Source organism: Brassica rapa, chromosome A10 (assembly GCF_000309985.2).
Source record: "Brassica rapa cultivar Chiifu-401-42 chromosome A10, CAAS_Brap_v3.01, whole genome shotgun sequence".
Lineage (NCBI taxonomy): Eukaryota > Viridiplantae > Streptophyta > Magnoliopsida > Brassicales > Brassicaceae > Brassica > Brassica rapa.
Genome location: NC_024804.2, coordinates 14,060,839 through 14,084,929, shown reverse-complemented (window position 1 = coordinate 14,084,929; position 24,091 = coordinate 14,060,839). Strand labels below are relative to the sequence as shown.

Below are 24,091 nucleotides of genomic sequence, written 5' to 3'. Positions count from 1 at the left end.
CTCTTTGTTTTCTCTCTCTTGTGATGTAATAATTCTTGTGTTCTATTCAATTATAAACCCATAAAATATAACTGTAACTTAGCATCAAAATCTGTATTATGTTAGTTGATATGTTATGTATATGAATAAATTGCTATGTTTCATCTCCCGGTTCTTTTCACAACTCCATCATCTCTACTTCTAGTCATCGCATTACAATGTATATTTTGTCACAGCATTTTTATTGTGAATCGATTATTTTCTATTTTTCTATTTATCTTTCTCCTCCTTCACTTTCTACTTCCTCTTTCATTTCTCTTCTTTTTCTTTTTCTTCTTCTTTTTCTCCCTTCTCGTCCTCCTCCTATTCCGCCTCCTCCACAGTTAGCAAACCATATGTTATTGGTATATATACAGGGAAATTGGGTTGTATAACCTTCAAACAAATTATAATTCATTGTATGACAAAAAAATTTAGCTTGCAAATATGTATTGTGTCTTTTTATATATATATATATTGTAAAAAACATTCTCAACAAAAATTTCGATGACAAAACTCTGAACTTTAGTTTCATGAATGTTTGTCACCCTCAATCTAAAATACCATGACGGAGGATGAAATACGTTAACAGAATTAAAGTTGAGAATTATTTTATCTAATTATTTTGTTGAGATATTTTTATACAATCCATGTTTAGTTAAAGGATTTTATTACTAAAACTCTTTATTTCAAAGATATAATCTACTCTTACCTTGTTATATCTGTTGGTGATATACATTTTGCTTTTATATTCAGCTTCGACTGAGAGAACATCAAATAACTTACAAAGAGTTTGTAAACAACGAACTTGTCTTGTTCACCATAGCGCATCTCCGGAGGTCCACTCTCAGAACGTTGAAGCTCAAATTAGGAGAGAATATTTCTCTTTACTGCATTCAAGATATATCTCATTGAGATTACCCTTGTTGATGAATTTTCTAGCCTAGTATCACAACACTCAGCACATCACCACAGTTGCACTTTCAGTGTTATAATAAGCATGGCTCAGGATTTCATTGGTCGAAGAAATGTAAATTTATTTGAGTCATTTGGACAGTGTGGCACAAGTGCTTTGGTAAGAATAATTTTTAGAGAAATTAAACATATTCGCTATGTTTGTCTTATGATGATGATTTACATGATTGTTGTCTCAAGAGAGGAAATGATGCAGCAAATGAGAGATATTTGTATATGAATCTCAAACCAGTGGCAAGGGTCTTGTTTACCAAAGCTGATGATGCTCTGATTGACTACAATTGTGAATATGGGAAAAAGATAGAGCCAAACTGGTAAGCCGACTTTGTAATTCATACTCAATGTCGTGCCAACATACAAAGCATCCCGAAGAAAATCATTAAGAAAATATTTAGAATAACAAACAATATTATTATATAACAAACAAATAAAGAACTAAACTAGAAAAGTGTTATTTTCTTGCGTTCATGATACATTATTTAAAACCAAAATTTTCAAAATAAAGCTTTAAAATTATTTGTTTTCCTAGATAAAACAAGAAAGTGAATCAATTATTTTTATTGACATACTCAAAAAAATATAAATGTATTAATATAGAAAATTAAACAATTGTAGAATGAATAAACTTGGAAATTTGAGGTAAATAGTGAGCAAAATAATATACACTACTAAGAAAAAATAAGAAAAATGTTGAAGATAAGTTTATAACTTGTTAACTAAAGAGCCATGTTTGTACTAATTATGTAAAGCTTTATTTTTTGGTTAATTTTTAGTTGTTCCTCTTTAATCAAATAGATTTTAAAACAACACTATATTAAAATTTAATAGTAGAAATACTAAACGTGGTAAAATATTGCATGTTTATGGATAAACTAAAGACTTCAGCACTTAATATATTTTCAAAAAATGATGCTCTAAACAAAGTTTATTTTGTTACAAGGCAAGCATGGCTTTGTGATCCATACCCAAACAAGAGTGCCATTTGCTTAGCTTGTGTAAGACATTTAACTTAGCTTAATTTGTTTGTTAGGTATGATCCAATTATTCTTTTGGTCCTATTGAATAGAGCAAAATGTATTTGTTCAGAGTATAGCACTGACATACCACGTTATAACAAACAAGATGTTCTTCCTAATTTAAGACATCATCTCAGAGGTGAAACAATAGAGCATATGGTGTCTTGGTATGGAGACGTTGAGGGAAAGATTGAAAAAACTAAGGATGTGGGTGAGAGAGGAGAATGCGTATACACAACTTATGGTAAAGTGTGATACTGTTTGAATTTCAGTGTTACTGATTGGGTTGTGACTGATGATTATAAGAAGATTTTGCATGCAATGAACGCGAAAAATGGTGACCAATTTATCAAGGTGAATACTGGTTCAATCGAAAACTGTGAAAAGTTATAGTTTCAATATAATTTGGCTGACTTCTTCTTTCACTAAGATGTTAGTGTACACAATAATGGTTCATCAGTGTGTAAAACGGATCGGATCAGGATCATGAATACCTTTAAAACCCTGGACATTTGATATGTGTCCACTTCTGTTCTAGAAAGGGCAAATCTCCAAAATAACACCTTTCTAAGTTTATATCACAAAAATAGCACTCAAAAACTAAAATGACCAAAATAATATTTTATCTTTTGAAAAATTTAAATTTTTTTATTTTTCAAAATTTGAAATCTTATCCCCAAAACCTCACTTCTCAACTCTAAACCCTAAAACCTAAACTCTAAACCCTAAACCCTAAACTCTAAACCCTAAACCCCACCACTTGAGTGTTATTTTTGTGACTTTTGGCCTTGAGTGCTAGTTTGGGAACAAAAACTTGATTTAGTGCTATTTTGGTCTTTTTCTCTTCTAGAAATGCCTCTAACTTAAAAAAAAAGAATAATTATTTATGAAATAAAAAATAGAATGATAAATAAAACAGAATATAGATTATTAATGGAATAATGGATTTCATTCTTTTACTTGTATTTTCCTTGAAACAATTGTATTGATTCAAACAAAATTTCATTCATTTCACATATTCATTTATGTTTAAACAAAAAACTACATTTGAATAAAAGGAATAACTTTTTAAAAAGATTTACTTTTTTCATTCAGAAATGAAATATGTGAATTTTTTTTTTAAGTTTTTGCTCATTGTAAATAATTTTTATCTGGTATTATTCCAAATTCGTACACGTAGGTATTTAATTATTTTATGAAGTATATAAGAAAACAAGGTTTATAACGTGAATGGTTTAAGGCAGAAAAGAGAGAGGGATAAGATGTTGGTCACAGCTTTGACAAAGAAAAATGCGAGGAACCTCCTCATTGTGTTGAACACCAACACACCTTGTGTGTTGCCATACTTCACAAATATCACAACACACCATCCTCTCTCCATCATCCTCCTTCGCTCCACATTCACACTCGATCCTCTTATCCTTCTTCTTACTATCTTCATCATCATAATACTTCATCACTTCAATGTTCATCATCACTCCTACATTCCCATCTAACACCAATCCTTTGTTCCCATTCAGTGCCATTTCATCGACCCTTGTAGTCATCTCCCTTTGATTATCCACCACGACGTCTCTTAGTTCCCAATAGATCTCTCTAAACACTCTCTCTGCCTCTCTACACAGTTCACTCATTGTTGCACTTTTGCTCACCACTATGCATTCTTGTGGAGGCATCTTTATGTCATTGTTATGATGATGGGATTTCCACGCGATTGTGCAGAATATTCCTAATTTTCCACCGCCATCTAACTGAATTGTTTTCATTGATGTATCTCTCATGTAGTGATACTCTTTGATGAAGTATTTAGCGTCGAGGATTGCCCTTGAAGCCATTCCGATTTGGTTCAATATGCCTATGGGGCCTAACACTCCCTTGTAGTCCATAAGAATGTGTCTGTAAAAGTATACCATGTCTTTCATCACTTGACCTCTTGTGATCTTGTTGTGTCCGTTCGTGGCTGTAGTCGTCTTCCCCATTTGATATTGATTTTGAAGGGTTGTGAGTTCATGGTTACTACTTGGTAATAAATTTGATATGTCCTCCAAGCAATACTCCAGCACCTTTTTCACCGGATTTAGACTACGTCGGACCAAATAGTTCCCGACCACTTGGTTACCGAGTGACTTCAACACAAAATCAAGCAAACCCGTGTCCCCGATGTAGTTTCTAGCTGCGTCCCTCACTTCTTGTCTCGATATCCACCGGCATTCGACCCTTTTCAACGACTCTATAACCACTTTAATAGCCATTTGAATCCGTTTTTGAGACCATCTACAGTTGGTACTATCAATGGAGATGATTTGGTTTCGGGAGTTATTCATGTAGCTATCTCTTGGAAGACGCGAATGGAGATGAAGCATGAACATGAAGAGATCACTGAGAGTGATCAATGGCTCGGTGGATAAAGTTTGATACCTTGACAAGAGAATTGGAGTCTCACGGTTAAGGCTGGTTAGGTGATTGTTAAGCAACCACAAGGGTACGTTGCGGACCGACTCAAGTGCCTTCTCATAGATCTTTTGAGTCACTCCGTATGTCCCTGACCCGAACCGGTAACCCCAACGACCGAACCACGGCTCTCCTTTTGCTACTCCATGCAGTAGCCTCAGTTCCATCCCTTTCGTGTGCGATGCATCGTTCAACCCTATTTTCCTATATCCAACATATATAGTTATATACCATAACATAATAAGATACAAATAATTGTTACCATTTCTAATAAAATGGCCAAATATGTAAAATTTATAACTAAAAGCAAAAGAGAAATTTCCAATAATATCTATAATTCGAAATTAAAATCCAGAATTTCGTCCCAAGTTCTATGTAAGTGGTGGTTTCTTGAGTTTAAAAAGTTACTAATATGATTGAAATTGCTCTCAACCATGTGTTGAATCTTCAAACCACTTGACTACCATGAATTAAATGGTTAAAAATCCAATACTTTAGTATTTATGACAAGTAATAGAATTCTGTTAAATGGTTTAATTATATACCATATGATATGTATCACGTGAACATTGCACAACGTATACAAATATAAAGGATTAAGGATGATAATTATAATCTTAATACGCATACCTGGCCTTTAAACCAGAGCAGAGGCGATCCCACAACTCCATGACTTGGTGACCGGTCAGGTCGGAACCGGACTCGATGCCATTGATAGAGAGCAAGTGACCAAATCCGTTGGAGTGGAAAAAGCCGTGAAGGACATGGCCTTGAAGTTCCACAAGATGGGATAGACTTTCTTTTTCGGGAGAAGCGCAGATTCCTCCTTCTAGTTTTAGAAAGGCGGCCATTGTTTCCTTTGAGGGGATCACGAAATGGTACTTCTTGTTGCATATCATGTGGTTTCTCCAACCTATAATGTTGCATAAATAAATGCATAATACATATTTTTGACCTATTACATGTAACATATTAAAATTGACATATGAAATTTGAATCAATGAAACTATCATCCTTCTAAAAGAGGTTGAGCCTCCGGCCCTCCGTACTCTTGGATTACCATATCAATTTTTTCCGCTTGTTATATTTTTCATAGATATGCAACGAAAAATGCTTACTCGTTGAGCTAAATCATCTTATCAGTTCTTTCTATTGTTACGTTGTGATCGTTGATCATATTTATGGATGTATCAGCATGCACACACATATATATATCGATATGCAAATATATATAGACAATGAGAGAAGTGGAGAGAAAGAGGGAGATGACGTCACCAACATATTGGCAATGGTTGCAACGGAGGTTAAGAGAGGCTTCGATGGGCTCTTCGACGACAAAGAGAAGAACATAGAGAGGATTTGGGTGACGATGAACCTCGAGCTGAAAGGACCAACTTCCCATGAGACCAGAGCTCTCAAAGTGACCAAACTCAAGAAGCTTCCCAAGGTTGTCTCTAAAAGAGAACTGGTTCATCTCAGCTGGGTGTCCTGTCTCTCCGAATGTCTTCAGCCTAAAAACCCTACTTTCTCCTCTCTTCCTCTTCTTTGGAAGATCTGTTCGAATCAGATTCGACATCGTATCGAACTTTAGTTTGATCTTGACAAGAGATACTGGTTGATTTGGATTTATATCATGGGTTTGTTAAAATTATAAGAGGCCGCGAGAAGTGTTGAGGACGTGTGTGTGAAGGGTTTAGAGATATAGTAGTCATTAAGATGATGATCACACGATTAGTGCTTTATGGTGAAAAGGAAAAGTGAGTGAGAGAAAGAGAAAGGGTAATTAAACTGTGAATTAACAATTGTTACTAATGGATTGGATGTTAGGTCTTGATATGTGCATGACTCTTGTATTCTTACAAGCATTAACAACTGTTCTTTCTTAGATAGAATAATTAAATACAAAACATTCGAACCCCACTGTCCCAAATCTATCTTTCATAAAAATATTTATTTGAAAGGACTGATAATTTAATTAGTATCCGCCATTAGTTATTGTATATGCATCCTATATGTCTTTGTGTGTATACGCATGCAAAAAGATCGAGGGTGAGGAATGTCACGTGACTTGAGAACATGAGAAGATATAATAATAAAATAATGAAGACATGCATTTGAGCTTCCCACTATTTTATAGAATCAGAGTAACTCTGTGTTCCGTCAATTTCTGTCATGAGCTACCTGCACTTACATGTATCTATTATTTCTATATGTACACGCAAACACACGTGTGTGTAATTGACGCTTGTCTATATATATATCAGATTTCATTTCATATGCAAGCATGCAGCATAGCGTAGATATATACGGACTTCAAACTTTAATCGATTCTCAGTCACACGCAAAAGAGTGGCAAGACTCGACTGCGAAAGCGACCCCTCGTCCTGCTTCCGCAAAAGACTGCCCCATTGCGGTGCCTCAAACCCATTACCCCTTGAATGCAGCTCTCTGCTATTCTGATGCAGCGTGGAACAGCGTCTCGTGTAAGGGAGGAATGGGATGGACAATCTCAGACCAAGACGGCGCAACTCTCCTGCAGGGATCACTACCGCTCGCGTTCGCAGCCTCTCCACTTGTGGCCGAAGCGGTGGCGCTAAAGGAGACTTTAAAAGCTGCTATATCCAACAATCTCAGTGACCTGATCTGTTTCTCAGATTCAAAAGGACTGATCAATCTGATCACAGGAAACTCATCTGTGATCGCCTTACAAGGAATTTTCCATGACATTGCTGTGTTGAGTAACTCCTTTTCATCTATCCTGTTTAAGTTTCTGTCTCGTAGTTGTAATGTAGTCGCTGATGGCTTAGCCAAAGAGGCTCTGTTTCTGTTTCAAAACTCTGTATCCTAAGCTTCAATATAAGTATCGTTTGCCCAAAAAAAAAATCAAATGAAGTTTGTACTGAGTGATTAGTAACGTATATGAATGTAATTTGTGGCGACTAGAAAACAAGTAAAGCCTATACCTCTTGATTCATAGGAATCTTTTTAATTGGGCTTTATCATAATCATAAAACCCACTAAAACTTGGGATGGCTATAGACAAAAATTTTTGGGTTCACCTAAAGGAACCAACTAATAAAAAAATAGTATATTAAATGCAGTTTTTCGTAAAAGAAAATAAAATATTTTAAATTTATTTATTAAAATAAATAGATAAAAATAAATAAAAATATTAGTATCTGCAAAAAAAATGTTTTTTTTCTATAAATTGTTAATGCCGTCCACCTTAAATCCTAAATCATAAACGCTAAATCTAAATCCTAAACTCTTAGGTAAATCCTAAACCTTTATGTAAATCATAAATCTTTATGTAAATCATAAATACTAAACCCTAAATTCATAACCCTAAACAATAAATCCTAAGCCTTTGGATAAACTCTAAATTCTTTGATAAATCCTAAACCTTTGGGTAAAACCCTAAACCCAAAAGATTTTATTCAATGATTTAAAATTTGCCCAAAGATTAAGATTTACCCAAGGTTTATGGTTTACCTTAAATTTTAAGGTTTAGTTTTTAGGATTTATCTAAGGATTTATGATTTACACAAGGGTTTAGGGTTTATCTAAGAGTTTAGGGTTTAGGTTTAGTGTTTATGAATTCGGGTTTATGATTTAGTGTAGACGTTAACAACTTTTAGAAAAAATGTTTTTTTCCAGCTACTAATATTTTTATTTATTTTTTATCGATTTATTTTAAAAAGTAAATTCAAAATATTTTGTTTCCTTTTATGAAAGAGTTATTCTTGGGTTCACCCCCTAGGGTGAACCTCTAGATTCACCAACCAATAGGATTCATTATTTCAAATTCGATATCTTTTAAAAAAGGAAACAAAATATTGTCAAGTTATATTATGTTTTTAAAATAAAAAAGTAAAAAAAAAATAGTAGTTACAAAAAAAAGAATTTTTTAAAATGAATATTGTTAACGTCGCCAGCAAAACACTAAACCCTAAATACTAATCCCTAAACCGTAAATCTGAAACCCTAAACCCTTGGGTAAACCCTAAACCCTTGGGTAAACCCTAAACCCTTGGTAAACCCTAAACCCTTGGATAAATCATAAATTCTAAATCAAAAACAGTAAACACTAAAATCCTAAACCCTTGAGTGTTTTAGTGTTTAGTGTTTTTGATTTAGAGTTTATGATTTATCCAAGGGTCTAGGGTTTACCCAAGGGTTTAGGGTTTCAGATTTAGGGTTTAGGGATTAGGATTTAGGGTTTAGTTTTTCCCTCACAACGTTAAAAATATTTTTTTGTAATTACTACTATTTTTATTTTTTATTTTTTATCTTTTTATTTTAAAAACATAATATAACTTGACAATAGTTTGTTTCCTTTTTTAAAAGATATCGAATTTGAAATAATGAAATCCTATTGGTTGGTGAACCTAGAAGTTCACCTTAGGGAGTGAACCCAAGAATAAGTCTTTATGAAAAAGACTACATTTAATATGCTAATTTTTAATTGGTTGGTGAACCTAGGAGTGAACCCAATTTTTCTCAAAAGAGACGGCGTCTTTTGTCTAAAATACAAGTATCAATTGGTGACCACACGAAACAATATGGATAAAGAAATTATTGGAAATCAGTAAATATGTTACGATTTGTTCAACTTTATGAATAGATAAATATGCAAGGAAGTAGATCGACCTGATGTAGCAAGCAATATCTTTAGTTTTGAAAATATTTTTGAAGAAATCAGTTTTTGTTTGTTTGTTTGGTTTATGCGATTGAAACTGGGTAGTATACTAGTAGTGGTGTGGTATAATGATAAAAATAATGTTAGACGATAAGTGTTGTTTCTTTTGATAGTTGGGAAAGGAACGAAACACACGTAATGCTGAATCCTACATTAACGTGAAAACCAACATGCATTTTTTTATAGTAAGTTTAGGTGAAGATTTTTTTTTATAATAAGAACTCTTCTTCGTGATTTTATGAACATTTAATTTGTTAGTTCAACAACTTTGGTAATAAGTGAACCAAACCTATTTATTATTTGATGTATGATGTATACATGACAATATACTTATCATTTAATGCTATACTTAGTACACAAAAAGGAAAAGATCTTTGTTTCCATATTTTTCATGTTAAACACGTAGTTATGTCAGGTACATGTACATTGAACTTACAACGAGTCAACAACTACTAATTTATCTATGGTAAAAATGTTTTTTCAGGCAAAAAAAAGAAGGTAATATGTCTAGATTAGTTTCATATATTTTATGTCTCATTAAACTAATTATTTTTAAAATGTGAACAATACCCTTAATTTTGGTTATAAGTTCGAAATTACAATTAACAAAACAATTGTTAAATATTAAAATATAATAAATAATTAAAATAATTAAAATTAAAAAAATGAAAAATCCTCAAATAAAAAAAAACTAAACGTTGAAGGTGCTGAAAAATAATTTTTTTAAAAAAAAACTGAAATTTTAATTTTTTTTTCCTGAAAAATCGATTTTTTTTCATATATGAAAACATAATATTTTCAAATATTTTCTTTCCATATTTTTGGAACTGATTATTATTATCTGTAGAATACAATAAATCTGTAGAAAACTCGGTTTCTACAGGTTTTTAGATTTATAAGATTGTGTATATTTCGATTTCTATAGGTTTTAGATTTACAGTAAATTTGTAGAACTCGGTTTCTACTGGTTTTAGATTTATAGTAATGCGTAGATTTCGATTTCTGCAGGTTTTAGATTTATAGTAATTTGTACATTCTGATTTCTACAGATTTTAGAGCGATAGGTTAAGCACGAAATGTGTATTATAAATATTTTTAAAGTACTATTATTTACGTAAATCATGTATTCTAAACATAGTAGATTCAATGAAAAAAATGAATATCATTTTCTAATTCATAGAATGTCAATTCTACTTATATAGAACATAATTTGAAATTATGATTTAAATATTTTTAGAACTGAAAAAAATACCATTAAGTTTATATATGTATTTCATCAGTAATTACTATTTTCTAAGAAAAATTTGTTTGTAAAACTTTTTATTTAATTTATTTTCAAAAATAATAAGGCATTAGAGACAAAATAGTATAAAATAGAATTTAGTCTAATGGGACATAATTACTATTTTTGGCCTATAAAACAATTTTCCCTTCTATTTATAAAACTACATATTGCAATGGTCAAGAAATGCCAAGCTAGTACGACTACCCATTACCCAAAACGGAATACCATCACTGTTTTGAAGACAATACGTACCCGTCATTAATATCCATAATCCACCACTGGAAAAAAATCTTTGTAATCTTATATATTAGTCTTTTTTTGCAATCGCCTGTTGCAAAGAATTAATATTTATCGCTTAACTTTAATACAATTATACAAATAATAAAAGTGATCAGCGATGTTCTTGAAAAACAGAAGTATATAGAATTTCGGTTTTATGAATACATCCGTTCATCGTAGAGTAGTTTAAACTATCAATATATGAGGCAATAAATCAAGAAAAAAAAAGAACATTCTTAGTTGGATATTTTTTTAATTAATACTCTTTTGGCTATTGTTTCTTGTGAGAAAATCAAGCAAAACTTGGCTGTTGCATCTAGGGCATCTAGGGTTACTATCCAAAGACATGATGATGTACATGATGCAATTAGGGCAACCAACGACCACAATCGATTTAGCCTCTCCTTCTCCACCTTCAGCTTCCTCCGAACACAACGACGAAGATGGGCTCTCATCAGTTGGCAAAGATGAATCCAATATGTTTAGTTTCAGATCAAGTTCAAGAGTACTCGCGGTTTCTTGCTGATTCATGTTTCTTGCATATATTTAAATCTATAGGAATCTGAATAAGAAACACTAAAATCAAAACCAAGGTTGCGTTAGAAAAAAATCGATTGTTAATAAAACAATAATATACATGTATCTATCGTAAAAAGAAAACACAGTAGAATTATCAAAAAAAAAAAAGCGAAGTCTATAGAAAAGCGAAGTCTAAATACAATATTTCGATAATTTAACTAGGAGTTCGAAGATAGATTACCTTGGTTAAAACTATTGTTGTTGTTCTTGAGAGTTAAAAGAAAGTTGACGTCTTCATGTTACTCGTTGTTGTTATATATAGATAAATATAACACACACAAGAGGTGAGAGGGTTTCATTGAATGCACATTAAATTAATTAGTTTTATCTAGCTTTCACCATAAATACTCTTGAGAAGTAATTATAAAAATGAGATGTTTTGTAGCAATAAATGTGATTTGAAAATAATATGCAAGAGATTGAGTGTATGAATTGTGCTTTGAAATTGCATTTATTACCAAATAGTATTCGGATATATACAAACGAGATACTTTGTCCTTTTTATAATTTTATATCATGAAAACTCAAATTCAAAATGAGAGAAATACAGAGAAGTCGACCATTTATTTCGAACATGTAAGGTAAGAACAGAACATAGTCGGTGGTGGTGATCTAACTTAGGACAAAAACTCAATACGGTAAAGTTACCAGAATACGATTTTCGGCCACTAAAAAATTAACAATTCGATATCGTTAGAGATATGGCACTGACACGTAGTAACACGTGACTAGTTTAGATCATTTTTGTGGAGTTAAAATATCTGTATATAATTTCAAAAAAAAAAATAGTTAGATAAGTGTTGACAAGTACAAATATAGTTATATGGGTGGGTGATATTATAAGATTTTGCCATGACATTTGAGAACCTAAAAGAATAAATGTTTCACGAACAGTATAATATTTAAAATAAGATGTTTCTTAGAAATAAAAATTAAAAAATAAATAAAATTGTATATGATGAATATTCAAAAAAAAAACACTTCGAAGTAGCATATTCCAAATTCTTATTGAAAATGATGAATATGATTAACAATGATGTAAAGATTGACTCCAAAAAAATGACTAGAGTGAATGGCTTTTAGTTGCTAAGATTGTTTGACTTTAAGAAAGCGAACAAAAATGTAGAGTCAAGAGATTAAGAGAGTGATTGGTAAAAGTGAGAGTAAAATGGAGTAAATGAAATGGTGGAAAAGTGAGTAATATAAAAAAGGTGAAAAGTGGGGAGAGAATAAAATTCAGCGCAAATCATATATCTCTTATAAGTTCAAGAATAAAAATTAGAGAGTGTTTTATTCTGAATGCACAGTGACTAGCTAGCTGAAAAGGTAAAAGTTAGTAGTTAACCTGATTGGCACGTTTTTGGCTGAACATAGAGTAAATGTAAATTTAGAGTAAATATTTACTCTAAAAGTACAATACAATCAAAGCCTAAAATTCCTTCGGATTTGGTTCTGTTTGACTTAGAAAATTGTAGGTAGTGTGGTTGGTGAGATTTAGGCTCTGACTGAAGGAATCATGAAACATACAAACAAAATTGCATATAGAAGTATGAGATTTTTTTTGTCAACTAGAATATGAGATTCATATGACATAAGAATAAGATTGCCTTTGTCATCTTAGACTTTTGTTACCCTCATTCAAAGTCAAACCAACTAACGAACAAATGCTTGACTATACGAATAGACACATATAGATTATGTATATAGTCATATGTGTGTGATAGATAATACTCGAATCAACCATAACTATATAAGGATTATTACCAAGTACCCTAATTCGAAAATTTCATTACACTTGAATATCTCAACGTTCATCACAAACAAGACAATCCTCCCAAGTAATATTCAACAAGATTTTAACACAATAAAATAGAACAGCTGCAATGGATGAAACTAGTCTTCCACAATATGTTACGGAGCGAGGTGTGATTTGACTAAACTATACCCCCATCCATTTTATGAAAACATCATATGAAAAGCGTAACCAATATAGATTTCGATTGTTCTTTTGCTTTTTTTTATCAGCTTCTATTTTCTGGAATAATTTGTAAAATGATGTCTCATTTTGGGAAGATAAATGAAAGAAATATTAATATATATATATATATATATATATATATTTCGATTCATAACACCGGTTTGGTTCAATAAACCGAACAAGAAAACACCATTGGTCCTTCTTTCTACTTCCACAGCGTTACTCTTGATAAAACAGCATTACAATGAGACCAACTACAGCTATAATAACGTCCCGTCTTACTCGGTTGACCCATTTGATCGAGTATACACCCATGAAGCAGCTCGACAGTGGTTCCGTGCCACTGATCCCTTTCCCTTTCTTTTCCTGTGATGGTCTTTCATCTAAAATTGAAGCCATCTGTCCGTCTATCATGTTTGGTAAAGGAAGTATCCGTATCTCCATTGACACTGATTCAAGTGTTGGCACTTCGTTTGGTGTCTTCCCTGACATCACCACTTCATCAAGATTGATGATTTCGTCCCTTAGGATATCCCCATAGAAATCCTCTTCAGTTTCCACCTAAACACACACACAAAAATTTCATCAACAAGTACAACAATCAGAATCAAGAACCATCATCCCGAAATTCCCATCCTGGATACCGTTTATATATAGATATGCGCTATGTGCAACGTTACTAATATATATATATAAAAGAAATTTGTTTTTGCGAAAACGTTACTATTATATCCTCAGCTAGAAACAAGTATATGAGTGCGTAAACGGTAGATTCATAATTCATCAATACAAACACAAAAGGGGGTAAACCTGTAGATTTTCTGGTGTTTCAGTGAGATGGTTGTCCCCTGATTCACCTGCAAGGTAAAAATCAACCGGGCTCCCTGAACTGGCGGCACCATTTTGCAAGATCATGTGCTTATCGGCTGCTAAATGTGGCTCTAGTGGTGCCTTCTGACTTGTACAAGTACGAAACTCTCTGTTCCTCCTAAGCCGGCAAACAACCAAAGCATCATCCTAGAAAATTCACAGAAGATAAGTTATCAAACACAAGGCAAAGACTAGAATAGTTCAAGTAGCCAAAGTTACCTCTGATGTAATGGTTAACAACAACAAAAAAGGGTACCTTAGAATAGTTTTTTTTTTTTTTGACTAATTTGTACCTCAGAATAGTGTACCATATATACTCCTCCTTTCATGCAGTACTCGTGCATAAGCCACTCTGTTCTTTGACCTTTTGGTGCACGACCAATATGGAAGACAAGCGTCCTCTTTGTTCCAATCACTTGAGAAGAAGACTTGACATCACGTTCTTTCCCAGTGACTTTCCAGTATCCCATCTTGGTTGTTCTCCTGTTCTGTGAACCATGTGGATACTTTTTGCCACGTGCACAGAAGAAAAACCACTCGGTATCAGATTTAACAATCGACTTATCTGGAAAAGAAAAACAAGATTGAATGAAAAACAAGAACACAAAACAGGACACTGAAACGGATTAGAAGAGATTAATAATGAATAAAGATGAGCAAAACTTAATGTAGAAGAAAAAACAGTAAAGAATCGGGTCAAAGACAAACCGGGCAAATCCCAAGGCTCGAAACTGTAGATATCGGTTTCCGGTATAACCTCAACGGACTTCTCCAAGCCGTCCATCTTCCGCTTTAGGTAATACGAGATCAGCTCCACGTCCGTGGGCGAGAACTTGAACCCGGGAAACACCGTCGACGCCATATCCTTAGAAACTCCCACCGCCGCAGTCTCCATGAAGGCCCGCACGTACCAAACACTCCATTTATATATTAGTTAATTATTTATTCATCTATTCACGGGAAACTTCATTCATTAACAACTGATCTTGTCAGGAGAGAAGAAGACAGGTTTAAACCATTTTCGGTGCTCTCTAACTTAAGCTTTGAGTTTTCTGTAGGACATTTGCACACACATGGGTTTTGCCCAGGTGTAACGCGGTTGCATGTCTGATTGCCATGTCACCATATCTAGTTTAAAAATGTAGGTTTTTCTTTATTGTTTTCACGTAGTCTCATTTTAAGGCTTTTAATTTAGTTTACTACTACTACAAAGCCCTTGACCAGTAAACCAATATAAGAGACACAAACGAAAGTGTCATAATGAAGTGAATAATACCGAATTATTGGGAAGTTCTCTCTTTGGGGATCTCAAAATACATATATATGTATATATATTATTATAGTTTCGTAGTTTTAAAACTCACATAATTAAATACTAATATTAATATATATACATGTATTTTGAAATCCTTAAAGATAGAACTTCTCATTGGGAATGCTATTACAAAGAAAATTGTTTATTTTCAGTGTGAAAGTTACTTGAAACCACGAAGTGGACGCTTGCGAGTTGTGACCAATATAAAGTCCTTTTTCAATATAAGAGTGTGGAAGGAAGACATGAGAACAAGGCAAAACGGTTGCCTTTTCGGCAAGAAACATTTCTCCAGCTAGCGCAAATCACATACGGGTGCAGCCAGTTCCTATAGGGTCCAAGCACTTTAAAACCCTCTAACCCGAACACATCCGACAGCTACGTGAAGAAATCTCCATCGGAACTGCACAGGATGAGTAAAACACATCTCCGATATCACTAGTCTGATTTATCATTTACACTACAAATTTCAGATTTGATCAAGGAGAGTGGAGAAGAACGAGGTGCAAATGGCTAAATTGAAAAAAACCAATTATTAAAAACATAAGAATAAATATGTTGTATATGTTAAAGTTTGTGTATTCCCATTGTACAAAAAATATTAATTAAGTTTACCACAAAGTACAAAGTATAAATTTATATTACTAATAACATAAAATTGTAATCCCAAGTATTCACCCATGTCTAACCATCGATGATCGATCTGTCCACTGACAGTTGTTATTACTAACATCAATGTCCAAACAATAGTGTGATTGATAGGTTCATTGAACTTTTCAAATTTATACAGACAAAGGAGACAACGAGTTAAACCACACACACACTTGATAAGATCACACTGACAAGATCTCTATATCTGTATTAGGCCAATGTTTTTAGCATTTGACATTTTCCCTAGTGGCATCCAGAAATGCTTTCACTCTACTGTATCTAGGGGATCAACTTTAGTGAATTTATTTTTGCTTTTCTTTTGTTATCCCAATCAATGTTGACGTAATATGGAATGCTGATCTTTTTTTCTAATGAGTAATATCGAAAATGTTGATCCAAGAAAATAGAACAACTGCAAATATCATAAAATTTCAAGATATTCACTGCCCATAAATTCTTAGGGACCGGCTTTGAGATTCATAGGATTTAAAATAATTATTAAATGGTCAATATATATTTAATATAATCAGTTTGTAAGTCGAATGATATATATTAACCACCAATATTTTAAATGTTATAAGCGAATATTTCATCTCGCTATGCTAGTAACCGGATAACCGGTTCTTTCATGGGTTAATAGACTATTAGTCAAACCGATAGAAAATGAAGTTGAGACAAAAAAGGCTGAAACGTAACGGAGAGTTGAGACAAAATCACATGGGAGGATGTCGCGACGCTGTCCACACAATAATAGAGAACCCTGCTTTGTTTCATTGTTTGATTCAAAATCTTAAAACTAATTAATCCCTTCTTGCATCAATTATATCTCATTATTGTTCGTTGTTCTTATTATAATTGTTGTAATAATTTTTGATTTAATGTACACTGAACCGACGTTTCCCATGTGTGTATCGATCATTAATCATTGCCAAAAGAAGTTCTCGAATAAATATTCATAAAATGCTAACAAGTATACATGACTAATGTACCTTATTATCCAATCCAAGCATGACTTGATTGATATTATCCCCATATTCTTTGCTTCCATAAATTACAGCCTACATAGTTATCTAATGACTTTTCCTTGAAAAACCACACTCTTTCATGTATGAATTCAAATATCATGAGAAAAATACTTGTATATATTAATATCAACTAACAAGTTACAAATCTGTATATCATCAAACTTAGGAGCATCTCCATCTTTACTCCATAATTTACTCCAAAAACAGAATGCAAAATGAAGTGTAAACAAAAAATAAATAAAAATTTATGTAAATTTTTTTTTTGTTCATACTCCATTTTCTATTTCATTTTTGAAATAAATTATGAAATGGGGATGAAAATACCATGAATAATTAGTAGGATGAAAACAAAGTTTTATGTAGTCAAATATAATTGCTTTTCTTTCAATAAATCCAAAAAATTGAATACAATTACAAATAAGGAAATATAAAGTATATACATTACAAAAAAAAATTGATATATTTTTTTCTCTTGCCGGCGTTAGCTCAGGTGATTACACAAACTCCACATTAGGTAAGTGCCGATGATTCCACTGCTCCGACGATGAGGAACCTATGAATCTGGCATTAGAAACAATGTACTCTCTTAGAGTCTTCAAAGATTCATCTCTCTCCCCATTATCAACTATCACTGATCTCTTCTCCACATGATCATCATCATCTTCGCTGGGGCCAACAAATCTTGACTCCCTCCGACCATCTCTCCGGCTTTCAACATATCCCCACTTACTTCCACTCTCCATGTTCAGCTCAATCGACTTAAGATCACTCTCCTCCTCCTCCTCCTCCTCCTCCTCCTCATCATCATCAGAACCATCTATCATCTCTAAAACCCTGCGAATCCCCGACGACCCTTTCTCCTCCTCCTCCCCTTCAACAACACGCCGGAGCTCCTTCTTCAGCCTCTCCACGGCGGCGTGTTTCTCCTCGAACTCGTGTCTCGCCTCCGTGAGCTTCATCTGAACCCTCTCTTCCCTCAAAACATCAGCTATATGCATCATCTCTCTTTCTTTCTCCATCTCCTTCTTATCATCTCCTATACCTCTCGCCAGCTCATCACAAACTTCTTCAAGAACGTCTTTCGCTCTCTTCTCTCTCTCCATCTCCTCCTTCATCTTCCTCTCCGTTTCCTTAGCTTCCTCGAGCTCTCTTCCTAATCTCATGTTCATCTTCTCTGTTCGTAGCCGGAGCTTTCTCTCAGACACCGCCTCTTCTTGGAGCTTCTCTACTAACCTCCGTTTCTCCGCCTCCTCCGCATTGAACTCACTCATCAGATGCTTCAGCGAAGATCTTGCTCTGTCTAGTTCATAAACCAGAGCAGAGATCAAACGGTTGCTTGCGGTCTTGTGATCATCTCCGAGGTGACCGATCTTTTTTAAAACCTTCACGAGTTCTTTAGAAGTCGTTAAACCCTCGTTGATATTCTTGAAACGTGTTGTCACCTGTTGTTAGGTTTTAACTAATCAGAGGTTTCTTGTCCCGCAAGGAAGAGCTTATTTCACCCAAAATAAAAAAAAAAGAAAAGCTTACAGAGTTTGTGCCGATGGTTTTGTATTCGACTACTTGTAGTTTCTGAGGAATTTTTGATCTTCTACGAACTGTATCATCTCGGAGAAGGATTCTCTGTAAAATTTTGATGATCAAAGACTTAGGGCTCGAGAAATGGATAAATTAAAAAAAACAGAGGAAACTTGAGACGCAAGTAAACCCTAACCTCGTGGGAAACCGGATGGGATGATTTTAGCGGGAAATCAGGGAAAGGTATCTCTGTTGATGTCTTCCTTCTGTTTCTCGGTGGTTTCTTGTTTCTCAAGCAATCCTCGTTGGATACATGAGGTTCTGTATTGCCGTCGCTGATCTCCCATAACGTTGCCGCCAGCTTCCTTGCTGACACGCAGCGTTTCTGTGATTGACCTAAAGGAGGGTTTTCCGGAGAAAATGGTAAGAGTACGGGAGTTTTAGCGGCGGAGATGGACTTAACCGGAGTTCCTGAGCCGCCGCCGTCTTCTAGTGAGGCTCTTTTCCCGGCGAAAATGGCGCGTTTGAAGCGGTTTCGACGAGCAAGGGAAGAAGAAGAGGAGGAAGAGCAACCTCTCTTTCTGATCTTACACCCTCTTTTCCGATCCATATTTTTATTATTATATTTATAAAAAAAAACAGAACACAAAACTGTGTCAAATCTTGCCGGAAACTAAAGAAATGAATGAGAAAATAGTTGGAATTGGTTGGTGCTTTTTTATGAAAAGTGGATCATGAGTTTGATCAAGTAGAAGCTTGAAGCAGTTTCTGGAAGATTTTGATTTTGAATCTCTAAGGAAACTTTAAAGTGAGTGATAGAGATAATACAAAAAGAGAAAGTTAATAAGATTGATCTTCTTTTGCTTTTTTCTGAAGTTTATTAGTGTAAACTCTCTCTCCCATAAGAAGAAAAAGAGCAAAGTAGTTTTTTATATATATACTACAAAAAGAGAAGAATTAGAGATGATAGATTCTTGCTTTCCTTAGAAGACGTTGAAAAAAGAGAAGTTTGAATCTGGGAAATTGTGTTATTTCTTGGGAGAAGAAAGTGGAGAAAGACGAAGAATGGGAACAAGGATAGAAAGTGTTTATGTGTGGTGTTTTGTTTGTGTGTGTTGTCTCGTTGGCAATGTTTTTCCATGGTTCATTGTACACACATTAACCAATGTTATTCAATGTCATTAATGAAATAGAGTGCTTCCATAACTGTTAAATCTTGTTGCCGATAACTCATTAATGCAACAACCGTTTATAAAACGATATTTCCATCTATGATAGTACCTACTTTTTGATAGGAAGACAATAGTACTTGCTAAAAGTCTAACTAGATATTAGGTTTACATCACATGCAGCATAACATGGTTTGATTCAGTTAACTATTGATAGGCTTTATTTGGGAATAATATGAACAGCAATTGCAAATAGAGTTTTGATCAGTAGTTTTCATGAAGATTAAAGACGAACTATATTCTCAAAACTAAGGCATCAATCACCATGCTATGACAAAAAAATTAAAATTATTTAGACAAAACACTTGCATGGTGACTTTTTTGGACGAAATGATTGAAAAGAAATGTATAGAACTATAGACAAAGGGAATACATATTTGAGAAAAGGATATTGGCTACCAAATATGCCATATATTTAAAAAAAAAATTCATTGGATAGTGTATTGTAGGAAAATTGATAGTATTTTTCTCCTGAGCAAACTATTTTAATGTTTGAACTTTGAAATAAGAAACAAACAAAGTTTGTACATAACTAAAATTTCTTTGATGCATCCTTAACCATTATACTAATTTACTAATCAAACTCCACAAACTCAAAATCAACGCCATGATATGAAACTTGAAAAATTCAAAATAAATTGGATTATAGAAGTTCATTTTTTTTTGTGTTTGGCATATTAGAGACAAGCACATGCTGAGTACAATAATAATGAAATAATCTAATGGAACATCCCAAGAGATGCCTTCTCTATCAGTCAAATCAAATCCCTCCTACAGATCCTATATCTATATATTATTCATATTAGCTATATCAATTTAAAATAAAATTTAATTTATTTGTGAGGTCAAGAGGATCCCACGACCATGCAAAAAAATACAACATAGATGAACAGCTCTGGTTAATATGGGTCCTTAACTATTATGTTTCTCTTTTTATCCTTTCGAGTCTTTGACTACTACTTGCAAATCACATGGATAAATTGACAAAATGCTATACTATATACTTTTGGCCATTATTCAAAAGTAACAATTCTTACAGCAATTCACCGCGTTCATTTATATAACTCTTAATTATTGTCCAAATAGTATTGCATTCTTATAATCTTGGTTAAACCAGCAACAATTCATAATATTTCACTATTATCTTAGTGTCTTGTTTAACCTTTTCATTGGATTTTACATTGCATCTATGTATATATTTATCTAACTTTCATGAGATTCAACTTATCACGGGAAAACTCTCGTGTCATCCACCTTTGTTTTATCTTTTTCTAAATCTCCTAAAACTTACCCAAAAAAAAAAATCCTCTGGACTTAATTAAAAAATGATGAAAATGGTAATACAAACTACATGTCAGATGTTGCTTTTAAAAGACTTTTTTATCTCTCTATTTTACAGAATAAAAATCTCTCTTTTTAGTTTTGACTTATATAGATAGTTGGCGTAAGCAAATCGGTCCCATGGTCAGGACATTGGACTCTGAATCCAGTAATCCGAGTTCAAGTCTCGGTGGGACCTTATCTTCTTCTGTTTTGAAAAACTTTAGCAAATGAGCCCACTTCAGGTTGGGCCCTTTGGTCACTATCTATATATAATTTATCCCTTAAGTCGTTCCCAATTTGGTTGGACTCAAAACAAGAATCAATTTGAACTTTCTACATGTTCAATTCAACGCTTCACCAGAAACATGACGAAGCTTACCATAAAGAGGAAATAAAAAAACTGTATGAAAACGTAAAACAAAGTTCATTTCACAACAAAATTAAACCTTCTGAAGGCTGCAAAACCGATTTCAAAGAAGATCAAAATCACTAGACATCTGTTTTCAATAGAGTTTTAAGGTTTCCGGTTTACTCCCACTTTGACTCTCCTCCCAACCCGATTTCAACTTCGCCAGGAAGCTCAGCCACTGCACTCTTGCTCTGCTGCTTATTTCCTGTTTTCTTCTTCTTGTGAGTATCCACCACTCTCACCACACCCGTCTCTTGCACACTGCTTCTCTTCTTATTCTTCTCAACAACATCTCCAGAATCCTTCGACACATCGCCCCTGGAAAAGACTTCAGCCATAGAGGTCTCAGCATCATCTATAGCATCGATTAACTTCTTAGGACTAGCCCTTTTCTGTTTCTTCTCAGCAGCATCTTCTTCCTTCTTTTCTACTTGAACTTGATCTATATCTGGATTGCTCTTAGACTTCTTCTTCTTCTTGCTCTTGCCACCTTCATTATCAGCTTCTTCTTCTTCCTCCTCCGACTTGTTTCTCTTAGAGCTCTTCTTGGTTTTCCGTTCCACTTTGGATTCTTCTTCTTCCTCTTCTGCTGATTTGCTGAGACGACTATCAAAGGTCACATCTTCGGTATCAAATCTAACATGCTTTGCATTCTTCGAGCTTTTCTCCAAGGGTTTAGCGTTAAAGACATTCACTGAAGAAGGAAGCAACTTTCTCACCTGCGAACATTTTAAAACATATGTATTCTCATTCTTATTTGATTTCTACACGTAGCAAACACTAAGTAACAAAGAAAGTGGTTGTCAACCTTCTTAGCTGACTTCTCGTTATCAGAGATGGGGTTTCCTCGAATATTCAAGTTTCGCAAGCAAGATAGTGTTCCCAAAACCTAGTTCCCAAACAACTTAGATCAACGCAAAAAGCTTTAATGAGCTTTAGACAAGGAGAAAAGTACGCTTTTACTTATACCTCTAAACCAGAGAGACTCATGATCATATTGTTTCCCACGTCCAAATTAAGTAGTCTCTTGTTGAGTGCAAGTTCTGCTGGGAGAGCCTGAACGTGATTATTAGCAATATAAGTAAAAGACTGTGGAATTGGTACACAGGTCAGTGTGTTTATCTATGGAAGAGAGATAACCTTAATCTCATTGTGGGCGAGTCGTAGCTCTTTCAAATCAGAGCATGACTTGAGAGAAGACCCGATAGCTTTTATTCTGCAGTCAGACAAAGAAACCTGAAACAAGGGAATAGGCAAGAGGGTTAACTTTTAGTTCTGATTCTAGAAACATGGAGAAAACTCGAAGCTTACTTTTGTGAGTTTTTTCAGCTTTGAAAGTGAGTCACCGATTTCACTGATAGGGTTCCTAGAAAGCACTGCATCATCAAATCCACAACAAAACTTAAAGTAGATGAAACTTCTAAAGAGAGTAACAATGTTGATTCTGATGTGAAGAACATACCGAGACTGTTCAAGTCTTTGAGTTGATCTAGCTTGCAGATAGAGGATATCTCATTGTCTGCAAGAAGTGGAAAACAAGTCATCAGTTGTAAGCTTGTGGTGGATACAAAAAGACAAAACATATGATTAGTGTAGTTCCAAACTCACCGTTCAAAATCAAGGCACACAAATTGACAAGAGAAGAGATCTCATTCATAGACTTGAGCTTATTCTTTCCAGCATTCAGCACCTGATTGCAAACCAAAGTTGAATCATCTTCAGTGCTGAAAGAACTTCATGAAATGAATTGGAACTTACTGTAAGCTTAGTTAATCCCTCGATTCCACTCAAGCTCTGCAATTTATTGTCCACAACCGACAGCCACTTCAAATTCAGACAGGACTTGAGTCCCTACAAACAAAACATGAAGATAAGCTTCTAAGGTCTTCAACTAAATATTCAAGTAAAAGGTGCCGTTTTTTTTTAAAAGTCTATTGGTTTTTTTACCTGGAGATCAGTGAGATTGTTGAAACGGAGGTCGAGCTTCTCCAAGTTTTTGAACTTGCTCAAGCAAGATACCTGATGAATCAATTTCACAATTAGGGTTTTTCGTTTCAATTTTGGGAACAGAGTTTTGCAAAAACGAAACTAACGTCAGTGAGAGCTCTGTGGCCGAGATTAAGTTCCTTGACGGAATCTAGGTCGTGTGTTTTCTTCTCTTTTAGAACTTCTTCAACGGTTAGCGATTTCGTCGTCATCTTCTTCCTCGTAAACAAAAACCCTAGCCTTCTGGTTTAGTCACTCTTACCCTAAAACATCGTAGCGAAAGTTTTATAAAGACACCCCCCACAACTTTCTATTGTTTATAAATTTGGCCCAGATACTATTGTTGGTAAGAAACGCCCTCTTGCTCTACTGTTTCCGTTTACAACTTTCTCTTGATAATGATTACACTTTACAAGTTGTTTGTTCTTGAAGCATCGTTCCAAGTCTGTTATGTAACTAAGAATACACAACATTAAGAATCACAACTA

General features: G+C 34.0%; 5 protein-coding genes across 8 annotated transcripts; all 5 read right to left on the bottom strand.

Moving 5' to 3' along the window:
• Positions 1 to 3,216: 3,216 nt before the first annotated feature.
• LOC103845560 (PHD finger protein MALE STERILITY 1) lies at positions 3,217 to 6,266 on the bottom strand. 2 transcript variants are annotated; one of them, XM_009122425.3, is made up of 3 exons: positions 5,736 to 6,266; positions 5,091 to 5,373; positions 3,217 to 4,664 (listed from the first exon to the last, which is right to left on the bottom strand). In XM_009122425.3, the coding sequence occupies exons 1-3, from the start codon at positions 6,034 to 6,036 to the stop codon at positions 3,245 to 3,247; spliced, it is 2,004 nt and encodes a 667-aa protein (XP_009120673.1). In that variant the 5' UTR covers positions 6,037 to 6,266; the 3' UTR covers positions 3,217 to 3,244. The 2 variants fall into 2 exon arrangements, with proteins under 2 accessions (XP_009120673.1, XP_009120674.1); XM_009122426.3 differs by having other exon boundaries at positions 5,740 to 5,826.
• A 3,638-nt stretch (positions 6,267 to 9,904) lies between these two features.
• LOC103845559 lies at positions 9,905 to 13,161 on the bottom strand. Of its 2 annotated transcripts, none has more exons than XM_009122422.2 (2): positions 11,484 to 13,161; positions 9,905 to 11,299 (listed from the first exon to the last, which is right to left on the bottom strand). In XM_009122422.2, the coding sequence occupies exon 2, from the start codon at positions 11,252 to 11,254 to the stop codon at positions 10,976 to 10,978; it is 279 nt and encodes a 92-aa protein (XP_009120670.1). In that variant the 5' UTR covers positions 11,255 to 11,299; positions 11,484 to 13,161; the 3' UTR covers positions 9,905 to 10,975. The 2 variants fall into 2 exon arrangements, with proteins under 2 accessions (XP_009120670.1, XP_009120671.1); XM_009122423.3 differs by having other exon boundaries at positions 9,905 to 11,285.
• A 243-nt stretch (positions 13,162 to 13,404) lies between these two features.
• On the bottom strand, positions 13,405 to 15,416 carry LOC103845558 (NAC domain-containing protein 89). The gene is made up of 4 exons (XM_009122421.3): positions 14,859 to 15,416; positions 14,444 to 14,715; positions 14,091 to 14,297; positions 13,405 to 13,841 (listed from the first exon to the last, which is right to left on the bottom strand). Exons 1-4 carry the CDS (start codon positions 15,043 to 15,045, stop codon positions 13,500 to 13,502), a joined length of 1,008 nt encoding a protein of 335 aa, XP_009120669.1. The 5' UTR covers positions 15,046 to 15,416; the 3' UTR covers positions 13,405 to 13,499.
• A 2,059-nt stretch (positions 15,417 to 17,475) lies between these two features.
• Positions 17,476 to 21,273, bottom strand: LOC103845556 (uncharacterized protein At5g41620). 2 transcript variants are annotated; one of them, XM_033282759.1, is made up of 4 exons: positions 18,853 to 21,273; positions 18,669 to 18,761; positions 17,942 to 18,580; positions 17,476 to 17,911 (listed from the first exon to the last, which is right to left on the bottom strand). In XM_033282759.1, the coding sequence occupies exons 1-4, from the start codon at positions 19,264 to 19,266 to the stop codon at positions 17,633 to 17,635; spliced, it is 1,425 nt and encodes a 474-aa protein (XP_033138650.1). In that variant the 5' UTR covers positions 19,267 to 21,273; the 3' UTR covers positions 17,476 to 17,632. The 2 variants fall into 2 exon arrangements, with proteins under 2 accessions (XP_033138650.1, XP_009120668.1); XM_009122420.3 differs by having other exon boundaries at positions 17,476 to 18,580.
• A 256-nt stretch (positions 21,274 to 21,529) lies between these two features.
• Positions 21,530 to 24,061, bottom strand: LOC103845555 (protein phosphatase 1 regulatory subunit SDS22). The gene is made up of 10 exons (XM_009122419.3): positions 23,711 to 24,061; positions 23,565 to 23,636; positions 23,376 to 23,468; positions 23,226 to 23,307; positions 23,080 to 23,136; positions 22,929 to 22,993; positions 22,758 to 22,853; positions 22,587 to 22,673; positions 22,426 to 22,506; positions 21,530 to 22,336 (listed from the first exon to the last, which is right to left on the bottom strand). The coding sequence occupies exons 1-10, from the start codon at positions 23,813 to 23,815 to the stop codon at positions 21,737 to 21,739; spliced, it is 1,338 nt and encodes a 445-aa protein (XP_009120667.1). The 5' UTR covers positions 23,816 to 24,061; the 3' UTR covers positions 21,530 to 21,736.
• Between the last annotated feature and the right edge of the window lie 30 nt (positions 24,062 to 24,091).